At 34.8% G+C, this 17,719-nt stretch overlaps 1 protein-coding gene across 2 annotated transcripts in view; it reads left to right on the top strand.

Moving 5' to 3' along the window:
- Nucleotides 1-2,839: 2,839 nt before the first annotated feature.
- LOC124359269 (alpha-1,2-mannosyltransferase ALG9) overlaps nt 2,840-17,719 on the top strand; it is a 42,966-nt gene continuing 28,086 nt past the window's right edge. The window contains exons 1-4 of one of the 2 annotated variants that reach the window (XM_046811884.1): nt 2,840-3,148; nt 10,497-10,656; nt 14,717-14,922; nt 15,051-15,164. In XM_046811884.1, coding sequence (XP_046667840.1) covers nt 3,051-3,148; nt 10,497-10,656; nt 14,717-14,922; nt 15,051-15,164 — 578 coding nt within the window. In that variant the 5' untranslated portion in view covers nt 2,840-3,050. Of the gene's footprint in view, nt 3,149-10,496; nt 10,657-11,329; nt 11,447-14,716; nt 14,923-15,050; nt 15,165-17,719 lie in introns of those variants that run through there. The other variant, XM_046811885.1, reaches the window with a different exon arrangement.

Raw genomic sequence — 17,719 nt, 5'->3', positions numbered from 1 at the left:
TCAAACTTTTCAAACGTCTAGAAACACGTCCCTAGAGAGAGTAGTTAAATTATATGACTCGTTGGTCATTTTCGTCGACTCTCTTAGAAACATTTTTATGTGTTTGAAGAAAGGGCCAAGAAACGGTATGATGTAAAGGAAAATCCAGACAGACGAAACCAATGAAAACGAAATCATCCTTACAGGCCGTGGTAAATTTAGAGTAAACACATTTATGTTATTCTTGACGACCTCAAGTCGGCTTTACTGAAGCACAAAAACGCTTATTACGTTATAGCGGATAAGTTCTCAGTTTTTAACAATCTATCGTCGTCTTCAGCTGAAACTATTATCGAGCGTGCTGAAAAACTTGTATCTTTTTATGAAAATGATCTTGAAAATCATTTTTAAATTAGTGTATACACTTCTCTGATCTTCTGAAGAGTTGCGGTGTTAAGTACAACCCTTTATCGATGATAAAGCTCATAAGAGAACAACATCACCAACTGACATTTTCTAATATAGATATAGCTCTTCTTATGTATTTGTGCACAGCTGTTTCAAACTGGCCGGCAGAGCGTTCATTTTCTGTATTAAAAAGTCTTTCCTTAGTTCCAGAATGAATGAAGAAAACTGAACTCGTCGGCTCTTCTACACATCGAGGCTGAACTTTTGAAAGACGATCAAATAAAAGTTAAAAACTGAATAGAGGAGTTCGCAGTGATTAAAATTAGGAAATCGGTATAAAGAAGCATAAGCAAGACTTCCTTAAGTAAGAACTATTGATACGTAGGTTTATTGTTTATTAAAGTATTTTAAGAATACATTTTTATTTTGTAAAAGTATACACCTTTTTAAATGTAATTAAAATATAAATAAATCAAATCTATGCGTTTTTATGAACACCCGTTAATTAACTCGTTAGATTACATTTTTTATTTGAATAATGACTTTATGACACATGTGGCATGCTTGACAGGGGCGGCAGTCAAAAAGTGCCTGGGGTCAAAAGATTTATAAATCCGTCCCTGCTGCAGAGATTCTCAAAAGAACTAAAAGGACCTTCGTCTCAACGATATTCTTACAGGCGCTCTCACATTACTTTCATGAACCCAGTATTGATGCCGATCATTTACTCGTACATCATTGAACAGTAATATATAGCTCTTTAGGTATATCGTGATCGCCAAAACGCAGATAATTATTATGCTAACGAAAAGGAAAATCTTGACTGTGATTCGGTTGACAGAGGATCGATAGTACACCAAACATGCACTAGGATCTATCATTTGCTTATAGTTTTTTTCCTTTGGTCTAGTAAGATTATACTAGTACTAAGCCATCCCGAGATCTTCGATTAAACTCCCAGAATTATGTAGTAGCTTGGATGTATTAACGCATCCTTGGTATGTTTACGAAAGATTACTTCCTTATTACAAAATACCGCCACCACATACTTTGTTTGTAATGTACTGAATTAGATCATATAATTATCGTTCACAGAATGTATTTATTCTTGCTCTAATACATAATTATACACGAGTCAAAAAAATTCAAATTCACAATATATTTGTTATAGAAGGCAACGTCTTCTGCATTATATTCAATACATAGCATAATTTAGCGCTTATTTCGTTGAACAGAATTATTTCCCTGCACGCATTAGTTGAAAATGTTATAATGCGTGACACGTTTATACTTTATTTTCCTTCATAATTCCTTGTCAACTTTTTGAAATATTAAGTCAAGTATATTACCGATTATACTTTTATTTTGCTAGCTCATATTCCTTTACCAAAAAGTAGATTTAGTACATATAGTTTTGTATCATTCTAATGTTCGTTCTTCAGGTTTTCGTTAGTACATTTGTCTATATCTATAAAGAAAATATCCAAACAATATCAGAACTATTAAGAATTTTTTATTTTAGTTATGTGGGTCTGATGATGTTTTCAGTGAAAAGAATAAGCCTCACACAAATGAAACAGATTTATTATTGGAGAGTTTGTTTTTAAAATTAAGCAATAATTATAGTTTTGAAATGTACATATATAATTTGAATTTAGAGCGAGTATACAGATTATAAATGATCCTTTGCGTAATTGAATCAATTGTGCTCATCGCTTTTTGCTTATCGTTTATCAATTTTAATTTAGTTACCAACTGATACACTTCTTTTAAATTGGTGGTGCCTGCTTACTATATTGCAGCCGAACGTTAATTTAATTTAACTAATTTTTTATTCAGTGCATTTCTGCTTTATACTGCGAGAGCCTCAAACTAACAACAACAAAAGAGTGTGTGCAAGCATCAGCTTTTAATTAAAATCTTGATTCGACTCCGAATTTGTTTTTTCTCTTAAATAGTAGTAAGTATTAAACGATGTATTACATTGTTATCAATGTTATTTTTCACCATAGACTAGAGTACACATGATATACACATGAGGAACGTTTTGTCATCGCTTTTCTACTTAAATTATTATTCTACGTTGCTATATTCTTGTCCGTTAGTAGTATATACAGTTACGACCCACAGATATCCGTCGATGACATTAAGGGTTGTTTACTATATTTGATATTAACCGTTATTATAGTGCTAACTGCTTAATTTACGAACAAACACTCCAATAATTAAGAAATGTTATTTTTGTGAGGTCTTTCATGTGGGTCTGATGATGTGGTGATTGAACACGAAAAACCTCACAAAAATAACATTTCTCAATTGTTGGAGTGTCTGTTCATAAATTAAGCATTTGAATCCAATAAGAAGAAGCTGGTAGAACGTATAGTGCTAACTGTTAAAAAAAAAATGCGCGCGATATACAGATTGTGAAGGCACTAGTTCCACAAATCGTGTCGGCTGCTGCCACAATCGCCAAATCAACCTATCAACGAACAGGAGCGCCTGTCAAATTAATAAAATAGTAGAAAGAGATTGATACTACAGAAGTGTGAAGTCTAACCTGCTTTATTTATTGGATTGTGTTACTATGTTTTAGATGTATTCCCTATAATCCAGGTAATGTTCCAATTTTAACCAGAACTTACATGGTTAGTACATAAAAAATTATGGCGCCTTCTAACCGACAACGAAATCATACTAGTTCTCCTAATCCTAAAAAGGACAATACCAAAAAGAATCCTCGTAAATCATCAGGAAATATAAGGTTAGTATGTTAACAAAAATAATTATTTAGATCTTCTCAAAAATATGAACAGTTTGTAATGATTCTTTAAAAACCTACATGTAGACTAAATACATCTGATTGTAGTCATGTTGTATAATTAACCCTTTAACCCTTTGGCTGTTTCACAACGATATATCGTTGTAGATAGTTTTACCGAAAACTGTTTCACAACGATATATCGTTGTTGGTAGTTTTTCTGAAAACTGTTTCAGAACGATATATCGTTGTTTCGCAATCAATTTGTTTTAATGTAATTTTTTAAAATAAACTAGCGTAACTATATATCAATCAGTAGAGGAATACATGCTATACAAGAAAATAAGTGTTTATGCTCTTTTTACATACATCCGCTGTAATGAATCCAAGACCATTGCCGCGATTCGAGTGGCCTTGGCGGGCGGGTGGGCGGGCTTGCACTGGCAGTGCCAACACGAATCGCTCGCTTGGTGCCTTTTGTTGTTTTCGCGGCTGCCTGTCTGTTCTTTTGAGGTTATTGTGCGCTGTTTACATTATCTCTGTGAAGTGTTATAATAATGAGTGGAAAACGATCTCCGTTAGTGAGAACACTCTGATAAACATTGTTCAAACTGCTGGTTTGAATTTCCGAAGTGACAGTGACTCCGAACATTCTTCTAATGTAGATAGCAGTGATTCTGATCAACAATCTAGCAATGATTTCATAGATGACACGGACGAGGATCCTAATTATGATCCTTATCAACCTCAACAGGACTTCAACGAGGTAAAATAAAATTACCAATTAGCAGCCGTAACCAGCCTGATGTGTCATCATCTGACTCTGAGGTAGATGAAACTCCACCTAGGCATAGGCCAAATCTATCAGTTCCAAAGCGTCGTAGGCGTTGTACAGTTAGTTTGGAAAGAACTGGGGCTAGTCAAAATGTCCCGCAAAACGATACAACTGATAATCAAAATGTTCCACAAAATGATCCAGCTGACGATGATGATAGTAGCTGGGACGAAGTAGAGGAAGGCAATGATCCACCTTACAATCACCAATTTACATTTTCTGAAGTAAGTGGACCTAAACACTGCCCTCCACAAAACTCGAAACCTATAGAGTACATAAAACTGTTTTTTACAACTGCAATTTTGAATGTTTTTGTTACTGAGACAAACAGGTATGCTAGGAACTACATTGCTGACAATGAGCAGACCTTATCGCCTTTCAGTCGAGTCAGAAAGTGGGTAGATGTTACCCTAGCTGAGATGAAAGCTTTTTTTGGCAATCATACTGAACATGGGCATGATCAACAAGCCTAGTATTGCCAGCTATTGGGATACCCATTTCACACAATCCACTCCATTTTTTGGCAAAGTGATGACTTCAAATAGATTCATTTTGTTATTAAAATTTTTCCACATTGTAGATGTCACTAAACTAGTCCCTCACGGAAATCCTGGGTATGACCCTTGTGGTAGGTTTCAACCTATAATCGACCATGCAAACCGGCTGTTCAAGCTTCATTACAAGCCAACTAAAGCCCTATCTGTAGATGAGTCTTTGGTGGGAACTAAAAAACGAATTGGACTTACTCAGTACCTGCCAAAAAAAAAACACCACAAGTGGGGTATTAAATTGTGGGTCCTTTGCGATTAAATAACACGCTACTGTGTATCTTTTTACTGTTATAAAGGAGCTCAAAGATCAGAAGAAAATGAAAGAGTTGTTGAGACGGGTTTGGGAGGCACAGTTGTAATGACCTTGCTAAGAATGGCAAATTGTTTGGGAAAAGGGCACCATATGTTTCTTGACAACTTTTTTACTTCAATTGCACTTGCTAGAACTTTGTACAGTCACCAAACTTTTGTTACTGGAACTATTAGGAAAGACAGAAAAGGTATACCTAAACAGTTATTGGGAAAGTATGCTGTTGGTCAAAAGACCTATGTAAGGAAAGGCCCAATGCTCATTATGGCGCATAGGGAAAAAAAGAGCAACTCCTCTCAATTTTTAATCCTATCAACTGACTGCCAGGCTGCTTCTGAGACATACTCTATTAGAAGAAGTGGTCATCTCCTTATAAAGACTAAAACTAAAATTGCCCATCAATACAACCGTGGTATGGGTGGTATCGATTCCACTGACCAAATGTTGTATGTATATATGGATGAACGTAGAACTATGAAGCACGCAAAAAAGGTTATATTTAATGTTTTTGGCCGCATGGTGCTAAACGCATTCATCCTATATAAATTGAATACCACCGAACGGCGGCTACGTAGAGCTGATTTCATGAAGGAAATTGTGGGAGAACTTGCCTCAGAATGGATGGCTGTCAAATCTGTACCCCATAATCTTCAAGGCGGTGGAGATGGCCCTTCAGCTAATTTTGGACTTAGGAAGCTCCCAGAGAAGAAGGAAAAACTCTGTAGAATGTGTTCAGGTGACATCCATCCTGAAGGAAAAAAACATAGATCGCGCACAGTGTGTGTAAAGTGTGGGCAGGGCGTTCACGCGGAATGCCTCGTCAAGCACGTGTGTCACTAAAAAGTAAAAAAGTGTAAATAATGTAAATAGTGTGAAACATTTGTTTGTCCTTTAAAAATTAGCTTTCTATAAATAATGAGCTTTTGTACACTTGCAGTAATGTACTTTATTTATTATTGACAAAGAAACTTTATAAGTAGCTGGTGAAAATTGCATCAAACTCATGTAAGTAACTATTTACTTATTTTTACTACAACTTGAACAGTTTTTATCCAAATTACTTAAGATTTTCACGGTCTATTCATAATTAAATGTACTTTTAGGATATTATACTGTCAATTCACCCACCTTAAAACAAATATATGTTTTATGGTTCCAAACTAAAAAAATAAAATAAAATAACAAAATAAATAAAAAATAATACATATTTTAAAAAATGTATTGAATTTAATTGACATGAGGTATTTTTTTCTAAAGCACGGCCTTATGTTCTACAGAACACAACAAGTTTCAAGCAAATATCTTGATTTTTAAAGAAGTTACACATTTTTAAGAAAATCCCTGCAAAAAGTCCATTTTGAGCTGAACAGTTCTGGGTATGACCCATGCTAAAAACCTAACAGTTTTATGTCAAGATTTAAAAAAAATGGCAAACAGCCAAAGGGTTAAGGAGTAATGACGTTCTGGAACGTCACTACATCATTTGTTCATAGGAGTAAGGATGTGCAACATAATACACTCCCAAAATAGTAAGAAAAATTTTGTTTTATTTTTTAAGGAAAATCAGATATTATTACTATAAAAAGCTAACATTTACTTTTGTTGGGAAAACACAAAGGCTAAAATTTGTTTTTTGTGTGAAAGTGCTCGAAACATGGATGTATACACAGTGGCACACCACACTCTTTACATTCAAACGTCGTATCCTTCCTCTTCTTTTCTCTGCTTGAGGAATGAGAACAGACGTAGCATCTCTTTTGTGTCTTCCGTATCTGACCTTCTGGCGTCGGCAGTGGGCGGGGGAAGTGTCTGCCGGTCAGGCGGAGCGGATGTTGGTCTCTGGTTGCGGCTGGCGGTGGCACGACCCTCGGCGCCGCGGTTACCAGCCTTCCTTCTCTTGGAGTGTGATGTGTTTCCAATATTTGTCAGATGAGGTTTAGTCTAAAGTCACAAAACCCACTTTTCTTGTTTTGTTTGATTACAAACATGTTGTATGTATTCAAAAGAACAATATCAATCAAGTGGAAAAATAATTTACGGTACCACTTCTTTGATTTCCTAGCACTGTCATTGAAAGATATCATCATGTCAGAGCAGTCGACTGCTCCCATATCCTTATTATATTCTATGACAGAGCTTAGTTTGTTTACAGTCTTTCCAAGCTTAGTCACAGGAATCATTTCATGCTTGTGGATTGTTGTTAGCATTGTTACATTACGGCGGTCACACCATTTTACACAAAGCATGTGTTTTTGGCTCCTAATTTCACAATCTCCCTTATTCATTTTTTTGGGTAAGCAAGGGAGGCCTTTCCGGTTTTGTCTTACAGTTCCACAAGCTGCTGTTTCATATTCAAGAAGCCAGTTGAACAAGCCGGGACTGCTGTACCAGTTATCAACGTACAACACATGGTTACGTCCTAAGTAGGGTTGCATTAGTGTTCTGATAACCTTTGCTGACACTCCGACATCTTCGTTTTCTTTCAACAAGTCAGTGGTCTTGCCAGTATAAACAATAAAGTCAAGGACTGAACTGCTGTCACACAATACATTAAAGTTTTATTCCGAACCACTTGCGTTTAGACGGAATGTACTGTTTGGAGAATTCTTTTATTCCTGCTTCATTTTTCATTTGCTGCTGGGCATATTTATTAGTCTCAGAAGCAATGTGCGAAACTAAATCGTAATCGAACAGTTTATGAAAGAAATCTATTTCCTTTTCAATATTATCCTCAAAGTCAACTTGTAGGCCAGAATTAGAATCAACAAATATAAAGTCTTTTGGTTCAAAACAGTCAACATGTTTCCATTTGCAAATTGGACAAATATCAGAATCACTTACTGATAATGCAGGTTCTTGGATCTCCACGTCAAGTTCATTGTCGAAGTAAGAAGCAGCGAGGATATCTTCTGCGGTTTCATCTTGTTCATCCCCACTATCACCAAACACATTCTCATCGTCGGAGCCTAAAACGTCATTGTTATTGTCTGAGATTTGACCTCCTTCACTCCACTCGTACAGCCCCCTTCTTATGTCGTCACTACGTAAGTTACGTTCTGGATCCATTTCACAACACAAAAGGGAACTGACTTAAGAACAATAAACTACACTATTTCATCATTGTAGAAGAAACTGCACAAAGTGAATGTTTACAGCGTAGCAACAGAATGCGACTGTAGAAGTTGTTAGCGCCAATTGCTGTTGACAGTAGAAATCGTGGGAATCCGTGTGCGGAAAAAACCTTTACAGCCGCTCTGTAGTTGAAAGCAGCTGACAGTATTTACGCGGGAAACTGCGCTCAGTTATTTAGGGTTAGGAACAGTGGGCGGATTTCTTCCATAGAGGAAAAACATAAGCGCTAGTACTTGTAATATAAGTCATAATTCATTGACGTTCTAGAATGTCCTTACTATTTTCACATGATTTTTAATATGACGTTCTGGAACGTCAATACTATTTTGTAACAATCACCTATACTCGTTAAAGGGTTAATTTAGTAATGAAAATAAAGGAGACTAATAAGTGGCCTAAACTCATTATTCGATTGCTATTAACCAACTTCAACATTATATAATAATCGTTCGCGGGGAGACTTTAATAAGCAGCCTACACTTGTTATTCAATTGCTATTATCGAACAATTTGATATATTATCCAACTTCGATGTATGTAGGCCTATAAATCGTACACAAAAAGAGTTATAACAAATTAACATAACAAGAAGAATCTCGTACATTACAATTTTAAATACATAAATTTTACAATAACATAACAAAACCAACTATGGCCTGAACTTAGTTATCAAAGAAACCTTACCATATTTATAACTAGCCCAGCTTGATATTAATAAGTAACCGCTTTTGTGTAATGGAGGAACAAAATCTCTCCATGTGTTACCAGGAGCCAAACCCATACGTTGAAGTTGAAGCTACATAAACAAATCTTGTCACTTGTGAGAAATATCTTACATATTTTCCTCATATTCATCGCCATTTTCAAAGTCTCAAAATATTAGTTAATTTTTGTTGTTTATTGTTTAGATGGTACTTTGGGATTATACCGACCACACCAGTATGAAGAACACAAAAATATAAATTTATAGAAACAAACGTATGATAGAACGAAAAAACAACTCTCTAATTACAAACTTACAAAAGATTATCAATTATTAATGGGGTCAGATTCTGTTATATACACCCAACGCTTAAACTTTTTTCAATGAACTTAGAATGTTATAAAACGATGTAGTTGAGTAACAGAACTAACATTCCATCAATCGAGAAGCATTTCCAGGTATTTTGATCGTTATTGTTGTCGCTGTTATCTTATCTTTCTCGAGAATCCCGATTACGGCAGGCCGCGCGGCATCACATGATTATTTAAGTTTTTTGCACGGTACATAATTGCCTTTCCATTACAATTCAATTTATATTTCTGATCAGCCCCTCTAGAATTTGATATTTGAATGATAGGTACTATCTCGAGGGATGTTTTTCTTTCATTGACATCAGTGCAGGGCAGCACCAAACTGCCGAAGCCCACGCTGATGGCCGGAGGCATTCGCATTTTGGGTGGCGGAGTGTGATCAAGAATAAAAACAAGTTTTGTGTGTTTTTTTCAATAAAGAGTTTAGTTTTTGTTTGGTAATGTTTGTTTTTGTTGAATTTTTGTGTTTGGAGATATGAGGGGTAAAACACGGAAGTACAACAAAGCGACACACCAGCCGAACAGGGGACGAGACTCTGCAATCGCGTTATCTACTAGACCGCTCGACTTTGACCTCTGTCTGAGGATGGGGAGGGTTTGCGATAAGACAATTCCTGTTTTATATTGACAAAATATTGTTCTATGCTAATCTAGTAATCAGTAGAAGCAAAATGTCAAATAACGATTCATGTCTGGGTGTGGTCGGTATAATCCCAAAGTACCGTTTAGATTAATTACTATAACTTATAAAGTTGAAGTCATATGCTAAGTTAAATAAATTGTAATATCGAATTATCCTTTGAATAAAATCAATCAAACCATTCGATAATAGCAATCAAATAACGAGCGTAGGCCACTTCTTAAAGTCTATCCTCTTACGCAACAAGAATTACAGATTTTATTAACATAAATTTATCAATAACATTACAAAATAACAAAATCAACTTTGTCCTAAACCTATATATCAGAAAAACGTTACAATATTTATAGCTTTCCCAGTTAGCAGTGACCAACTGCTTGGGGAGACTCAATAATTGCTATTTTCAAACAGTTTGATATATTATCCAACTTCGATATTATTTATATATATATATAATAATTGTGCCCAATAAGAGTTATAATACATTACCGTTACAACACGAATCTTGTATATTACAATTTTAGTAACATAAATTGGAGGGAAGGATTCTCCCCATGTTAGAGAGGACATCCCCATAAGACATCTTTACTTTACTTTTAACTAATGAGTTGAAATCAATTAAGTTAAATAAATTATAATATCGAATTATTCATTCATATAAAAACAATGAAACTATTCAACAAAAACAACTGAATAATGAGTGTAGGTCGCTAAAGTCGACATGAATAATAGGTAAGGTCTACAAGATTTTTAATACAAATATTAGCATTGTAGCACATTGTGTATAACATTTTGTTGGAAATGTTATAGGAAAGAAGAAATAATCACCAACCAAGAATTCATTGATCAAGTCGGGCTTTTCTATCCTAGTAACGATACAGCCTTCAAAGCACTTTTATCAGCTCGATTTTGTGCTGCTGTCTGGAGTCATATTTCTGATTGTGATGAAACTTACAATTATTGGGAACCTGTAAGTATGAAATAGCAATAAAGTAATTGTAATTCTTGGTCCGTTTTTATTGACTGAGCGTTAGCAAAAGGGTGGGACAATTTAATATCTGTCTTTCCGACCCGATCATAAGAACTAATATTATACTATAGACATTTAAAATGAAACTTCATTTCTATTTAAGAATGTTGAGTTAAATAAAGATGCATGTCACTCCATGGGATTAGGTTGAGTGTTAGCAAATGTAATGAAAGTAGAAGAATAAATAAATTTGCAAATAAACTGTGTACAATATTATTAAAAGTCGAGGAGCATATTGGACTTCAGCACACTTTTGTGATATACGCGCTTGCTTAGGCTGGACACACACTGGAGGAGCATTCTGTCTGAGACAAGCGTCGCGAGTCATTTTGTTGGGAGCATTTTGACAGTTTGCTCCTCCAGTGTGCGGTACCTCCGGACAAGCACCATTTTGACTCGAGAATTAAATAAAAAATTAGTTGGTGCGCTACACTTTGGCGTAGCAACACGTACAACATGAGTGCTGAAGAAGTAAATGTTGTATTGTGCTTATGGGAGTTTGTAAAAATGTTGGATATGCCTCCGGAAAGGAAGCATTGGGTTCATCCAATTAATGAAAAGAGGGATGTGAAATCTCTTATATCAGAACTAAAGAGTTTTCCAACTATTGCAGAATGAGTGTAAAGAGATTTGAGGAACTGTTGGACATAGTTCAAGACCACATTACGAAGATGGATACGAACTGCCGTAAAAGTTTAATAGCGGAGGAAAGACTTTTCATTACTTTAAGGTACAGTACAATACAACATTTTTATTGCTTATACAAAAAATTGCATTGCAATGCTACAGACACAAAAGATTTGGAAATACTAACCTAACAATAGTAATTGAATAGCTTAATGTATCGTCTGGGATATGTTTTACGTAAAAATAAAACATACCTATGTAGCCTATAAATATTGAATTAAATTGTGATATTATTTCCCAATTATTATTATTGATACATAAACTCATCCACACTATATAAAGCATTTACCAACAAAAACTCTTTTAATTTCGATTTGAATTGTTTCACATGACATGTGTTTTGTAATTCATTAGGTAATTTACTGTACAAACAAATGCCTGCATGTTCAGGAAGGTTTTTAAACAAATTTAACCAGTGTTGATGAGGACGGTATTTAGATTTGTTTCTTGTATTGTAATTGTGAGTATCATTACCCATAATCAACACACATCTGAACAGGCAACATGTTATCGTTTCTAAAATATATATACAAGGTAGGGTCATTGACATTTTGTTGACACCTTCGTGGGACGGAACACTTCACAAACCACTAGTAGACCAGCCTCTCAATGCACAACTGAAGCAAAACACAGATCATGCGCAAGCGCGGACTCTATTGTCAGCGACGGCTGTCGCGAGGCATACAATTTCCACTAGCAGTCTGGCACTGTTTCGAGTGACTCGCGACGTCATGACGTCACGAGGCGCCTTGCATCATGCGCTCCCTAGCTGTGCGCCGGCCCATTGAAATGCAAGTAGAAGTAGATGTCCGACCAATTTGTGGAGTCAAAATGACTCGCGACGCTTGTCTCAGACAGAATGCTCCTCCAGTGTGCGCCCAGCCTTACCAGAACATTTATTGTTTAAACACTGCTATAAAATCTAACTTGCTGAACAAAAATGTAGATGTATTACGTATGTTGTAAGATATCTCAAGAAAGATTTCATCTGTACACCTTGAATTTGGCATGAAACTTCATTTCTATATAAAGAAGAATGAGTTTTATGACGGTGCATACATCTAACCATGGAATTTGGCTGAGCACATAATTATTGAGTAGATCTTAGAATAAATGGTACTTTCTGATTAAACGGAGGCCACTCAATCAGAGCACACTCAAATGTTATGGAGAGGTGATTAAATATAAATACTGTAGAATCTGTTTATTGTTAGCTTTAAGTTAGTTATCAAGGTCTTTGGCCTATGCAGTGGCAGTCTGCGTAGGCTCTCTCAAACATTCATGATTAGACCCTTAGAGGTTTTTATACTTTACTGATTTGTTCTCAAGCGATGTTATTATTTAGCATCCATTATTGCAGTACAGCACTGGTGCCACAGTCTGAAGGCATTACTGCCAGCTCATTCACCTACTGGAAAACTTTCATATAGAAAGCCTAAAAAGTTTTAAAACTCATCAAAGGGATAAGTAATTGAACAATCTGACAGTAATGCCTAAAAACTCTCTAGTGGGTCTAATCACGAATACTTGAAGGTAAAAATATCACATGGTAAAATGTAAGATACAATTGAACATGAACGAGTCACATGGACAGGTTGCCACTGAGTCCATAGGTCAATAACCTTGAACTTGACCAACTCTGTTCATTTCTCTGATATTAATAACTGTCTTAAAGTGAAGAAAATGTATTCTACAGTTATTTCACCAAACCATAATAACCGCAACATGCTTTAAATGGGTGGTCTCTGTTCAATCAGAAAGCATTTAATAATATAAATACATTTCTAATCAAACTGAATATGATCGTATGATCTTTTTTCATTTGACATAGTAACACATGTAGTTTAATGAAAGGGGGCAGAGTTTGATAAGCGGACCTGGTATATATGTATTGATTAGTATAATCATTGATACAATATTCATATATCAAATATGAAACTATCAATCGATGTCAAAGTATCTCTAGTCATAATAACAATCATGTTTGAAATTAAAATAATTAGTTTAATATACAGTGACAGTCTCATAAATAATAAAGGAACCATAATGATCAAACAAATAGTTAGAAAAAGAAATATTTAACGCTCATAATAACAAAATAATAGCAACATAACAAATATTAAAACAAAAATTAAGAAAGTTGCAGAACCATTTTAATGATTTTTCTAAGTAGAAATGATTAACCGTTTTCAAGAAGTGGTTGAAAGCATTCTCTCCAGACAACCATACATCTCTTCTGTACAAATACTCACAGATCTGCAAGTAGGTCGGTTGGCATGCCACATCTTAAACTTTTATTAATTACTCTTCATGAGATTTTGACTCTGAGTATTAGCACCAGTTGCTGAGTCTTAACAAAGTTGTTTCTACGGTTGATGGTTTAATGCACAATACCATATTCACTCAACCCAAAATATGCATTCCACATGTAACTATGGTTGTCCACATAATGGGTTTTAGCGTCACACCATCTTGAAACCAAGAAAAACATGGTTTACCATCTTTTAAAGTAATTTCAGTACATTTGTATTTTCCAGAGGCCACTACTTTTGGAAGATTTTCTCTTACTGGATACCTAATAATATACATTATTAGGAATAACAGACTGTGAAAATCACATGTCATTATGACAATCGGTTCTTGTTTTCTGCCTCCCAAAAGGAAGTGATGTTGGTGAGAAGGAGGGCACTCTTTTCCCATGTTCTACTTGTTATTACATGGTATAAGTAGGTTTTGATTGTGTCATCATAAATATGTTACTAGTTATACGAAAGTTAAAGATTACCTGTAGGAGTACTCACGTGATCTGAGCTTGACTGTGGGTCAATATCGAGGGATGTTTTTCTTTTTTGCCAGAATTACGGGTGGCAACACTGAAGCCTGCACTGACGACCAGGGGCATTTCCGATTGGTACTTGCCCGATCTCAGATCACGAGCCAAAGCGTCCAATGTGATCTGACGTCAGAAAAGTTGGGCTTCGGTGCCATCCTGCACTTATGGTGAAAAAGGAAAACATTCCTCAAGATAATACCTAAATTCAAGCTCAGATCACATGAGTGCTTTTAAGAGTTATATTTAACTTTGGTACTGCTAGTAACATATTTATAACCTAACCTGTATGTGTTTTTTGGTTTTTACTGGGAAATCAGATAAAGTCTGTTCTTTCTAATAATATAGTTTTCTTAGGTCCCAGGTAAGAAAAACTCTTAAAAAAATAGTGGCTTTTGCATAATACCACAGTAATGAAAATTCAATAATAACAATAGTTTTAAATATAACTTTGTATTTAGTCTACATGTTTTCATGTTACAGAGCCACTACTTACTGTTTGGAAAAGGAATGCAGACATGGGAATACAGTCCAGAGTTTGCTCTTCGATCTTATACTTACCTGATGATCCATGTGGTACCTGCCTGGTTATACCACGTTCTCTTGCAGCCCAACAAGATGTTAATGTTTTATTTTTCCCGCTGTCTCCTCGGCTTATGTTGTGCACTATGTGAAGTTTATTTCTACAAGTAAGATATTGTTCTTTAGTTTGCTAATAAAGTTAATAAAAAACATTTTTACTTGATTGACTTTAAGTATGTTTGGGCATTACAACTGGTAATACATGTCAGTAACTAATTAAATTCTGGAATTTCAGGAGCGTGTGTCGAGAGTTTGGCATTCATGTGGCCCGAGTAGTGTTGGTAGCTCTACTCTTTAATGCTGGAATGTTTATTTCTAGCACAGCTTTCCTTCCATCCAGTTTCTCCATGTAAGTGCAAAGCTGTTCTTATTACAACATTTGTTGGAAATTGTGAATAATTTAGTTATGTTATTTTATGTTACGTTTTTTAAGAATAGCTCTGAGATTTTTCAGACATACAAAACCTGATATTAATTATTTATTTATGACCATTTCTGTCCCATTCCCTCACCAATCTATTCTCCCTATCCATAGTTGGTCATATAGTGTAATGGCTTTACCTAGTCAAATAATATGTTGTGTAAGGTGTTACTTTAGATTTTACTTATTACTGTTTAAATATACAATTATTGATTCATATTAAAATATATGCAAAATAGCATATTTATAAAGATTATAATCTTATTTTTTGTATTATCACTCTATAACCATTAAAACAATTTTGTATTTATTTAGGGATTTTTAAATGTTTGTTCAGAAGCAGTATATAAGAGACTATTTCTGATAACTTACAGGCTAAATTTATTACATTTATGTAATTACAAATAATTTCTGTAATTTAATTTATCTCTATACTTGTACAAGGAAAACAAAGAAAACATTATCAATGTTTTTATGGATATCTTCTATTAATCCTATCTTGATGTATTGTCCATTACATATTTTTATGTTCATATTTAGTCATTTTTACAAACTATAGTCTTGGATATAGTATCAAAAAGCTCACAATTCCCTTTTGCACAGTTGGTATTATTTGTGAATTTTAAGTTTAGCTCCTATTCCTTTCTTCTTACTGCAGTATCTGGAATCTGACGCTTTCACAGACTTGTCTCCTGGAATCTAGAATCATGTTTGTATGAAAAGATAGTGTTAGCGACAAAAAAGCTCAAAATAAACCACTTACATCGTTCCTAGACACCTTAACTACACATTATAGTGTAATCTAAGTGACGATGTATTCTCATAGCCTCATCAGGTGCACAATTGAGTACACTACATTGTTTTAGAGATGATCTCTAAGCACAGTGGATCAACCGAGTTTTCTACACATAACAAAGCTATGGTGGGAAGAAAAAAAATGTTGATTGGTTTGCAAAAGCGTCTGATTCCAGAAGTTGCACTAAGAGGAAGGTGAACTTGAAAAGTAATCTCAAAATTCACATTGCATCACCTCTTGCCACCATAGCTTTTATGGTGTTATTAATTAATATTGTTAGAATTTTTTTATTTTTTATGGCAATTTTTGGCATCTAAAACTATTATTTTATATATATATATATATATATTTTATATATATATATATATATATATATATATATATATATATGTGTGTGTGTGTGTGTGTGTGTGTGTGTGTGTGGTATTAATTAAACAGTATTACACTCTTTGGAGTTGCCTCTTGAGGATTTGAAATACATCTAACTATAGGGCTCTGCCCTATTTTTTAGTTTAATACAGCATATTATTAATCCTTGGAACAGAAACGACTCAACAGTCACCTCACTGCTCTTTAAGCCACCCACAGTAACAACGTCACTGTTGTGTATTCGTATTTATTTTAAATCAGTGTGAACATATATGTTGCGGCCTTCTTATTTTTTTTTAGTGAACCTCTGGCGATTTTTAGAAGAAGATTTTTGTAGTTCTAATCGCATCCACTAAGAGTCAAAATCGTGAGTAATGAGTAGTGCTACTGGACAGAACCAGCTAACTCTCGCTAAACACTAAGATTACCACTGTTAGTTTGGTTGTATCACGGCTACCATAAATATGTTTCTTGATTTGTATTGTCTTCCTAAATTATAGCTGTATATTTTAGGACAAGGTATACACATTTGTCACTACCAAAATACAGGCTTAAAATTTTGTTTTCTATCAAAAAGTGGGAGAATGACTTTTATCACAAAATATCATAATTTCTCAACAAACGCAATATAAAGTACCAATATAATAATAAAAGTTAATGAACAAATTAAGGAAGAATCTTTGTGGGTCTTTTTAGATGTTTTAAAAGTTACTACTGAAAGAGTTAACCCAAGTACTGGTGATCATCGCTGCAGCGACAAACTATTACTCTCAATAACTAGTGAACTTTGCTGCAGTGACAGTCTACCATGTAAAGGCCACTTTATACAGGGTGTACATAAAGTCCTGCACGGGTATAATATTTTCTGAACGATAACAGATAAAGAAACAAGATTTGGTACATCAATACTACACCTAAAAATCTACTTTTTGAAGGAACTATCAGTTTTCTGTAATATCATGGGGACGTCCCGCAAGGAGTCAGAAGGAAATCTTAAATAGGAGCATAGGTCAATATGGACATCATTTTAAAGGGCTTATCTAGCAGAGTTTAATGCCGCAAACCGCACTCAAAAAGATTGATCCAGTACAAAATGGCGGCTGTTCAAAGATTTTACTTGGTTACATTTTATTAGTAGCCATAACCCCAGTAAAGCAAAACTGCAACCAAACGAATACTGCAGCTAACTACTACATTATGCTTGTCAGTTGTACAGAAGTGAATTATGACATTAGTTATCCTCAAGGGTTACAAATTTGGTCCTAATATATTGATAACGGGGAAAACCTGATAACAGTAACAATTAGAAATCTCAGCG

The sequence above is a fragment of the Homalodisca vitripennis genome, chromosome 4, assembly GCF_021130785.1.
Source record: "Homalodisca vitripennis isolate AUS2020 chromosome 4, UT_GWSS_2.1, whole genome shotgun sequence".
In the NCBI taxonomy this organism is placed as follows: domain Eukaryota; kingdom Metazoa; phylum Arthropoda; class Insecta; order Hemiptera; family Cicadellidae; genus Homalodisca; species Homalodisca vitripennis.
This window is presented reverse-complemented; position numbering and strand designations above follow the sequence as displayed.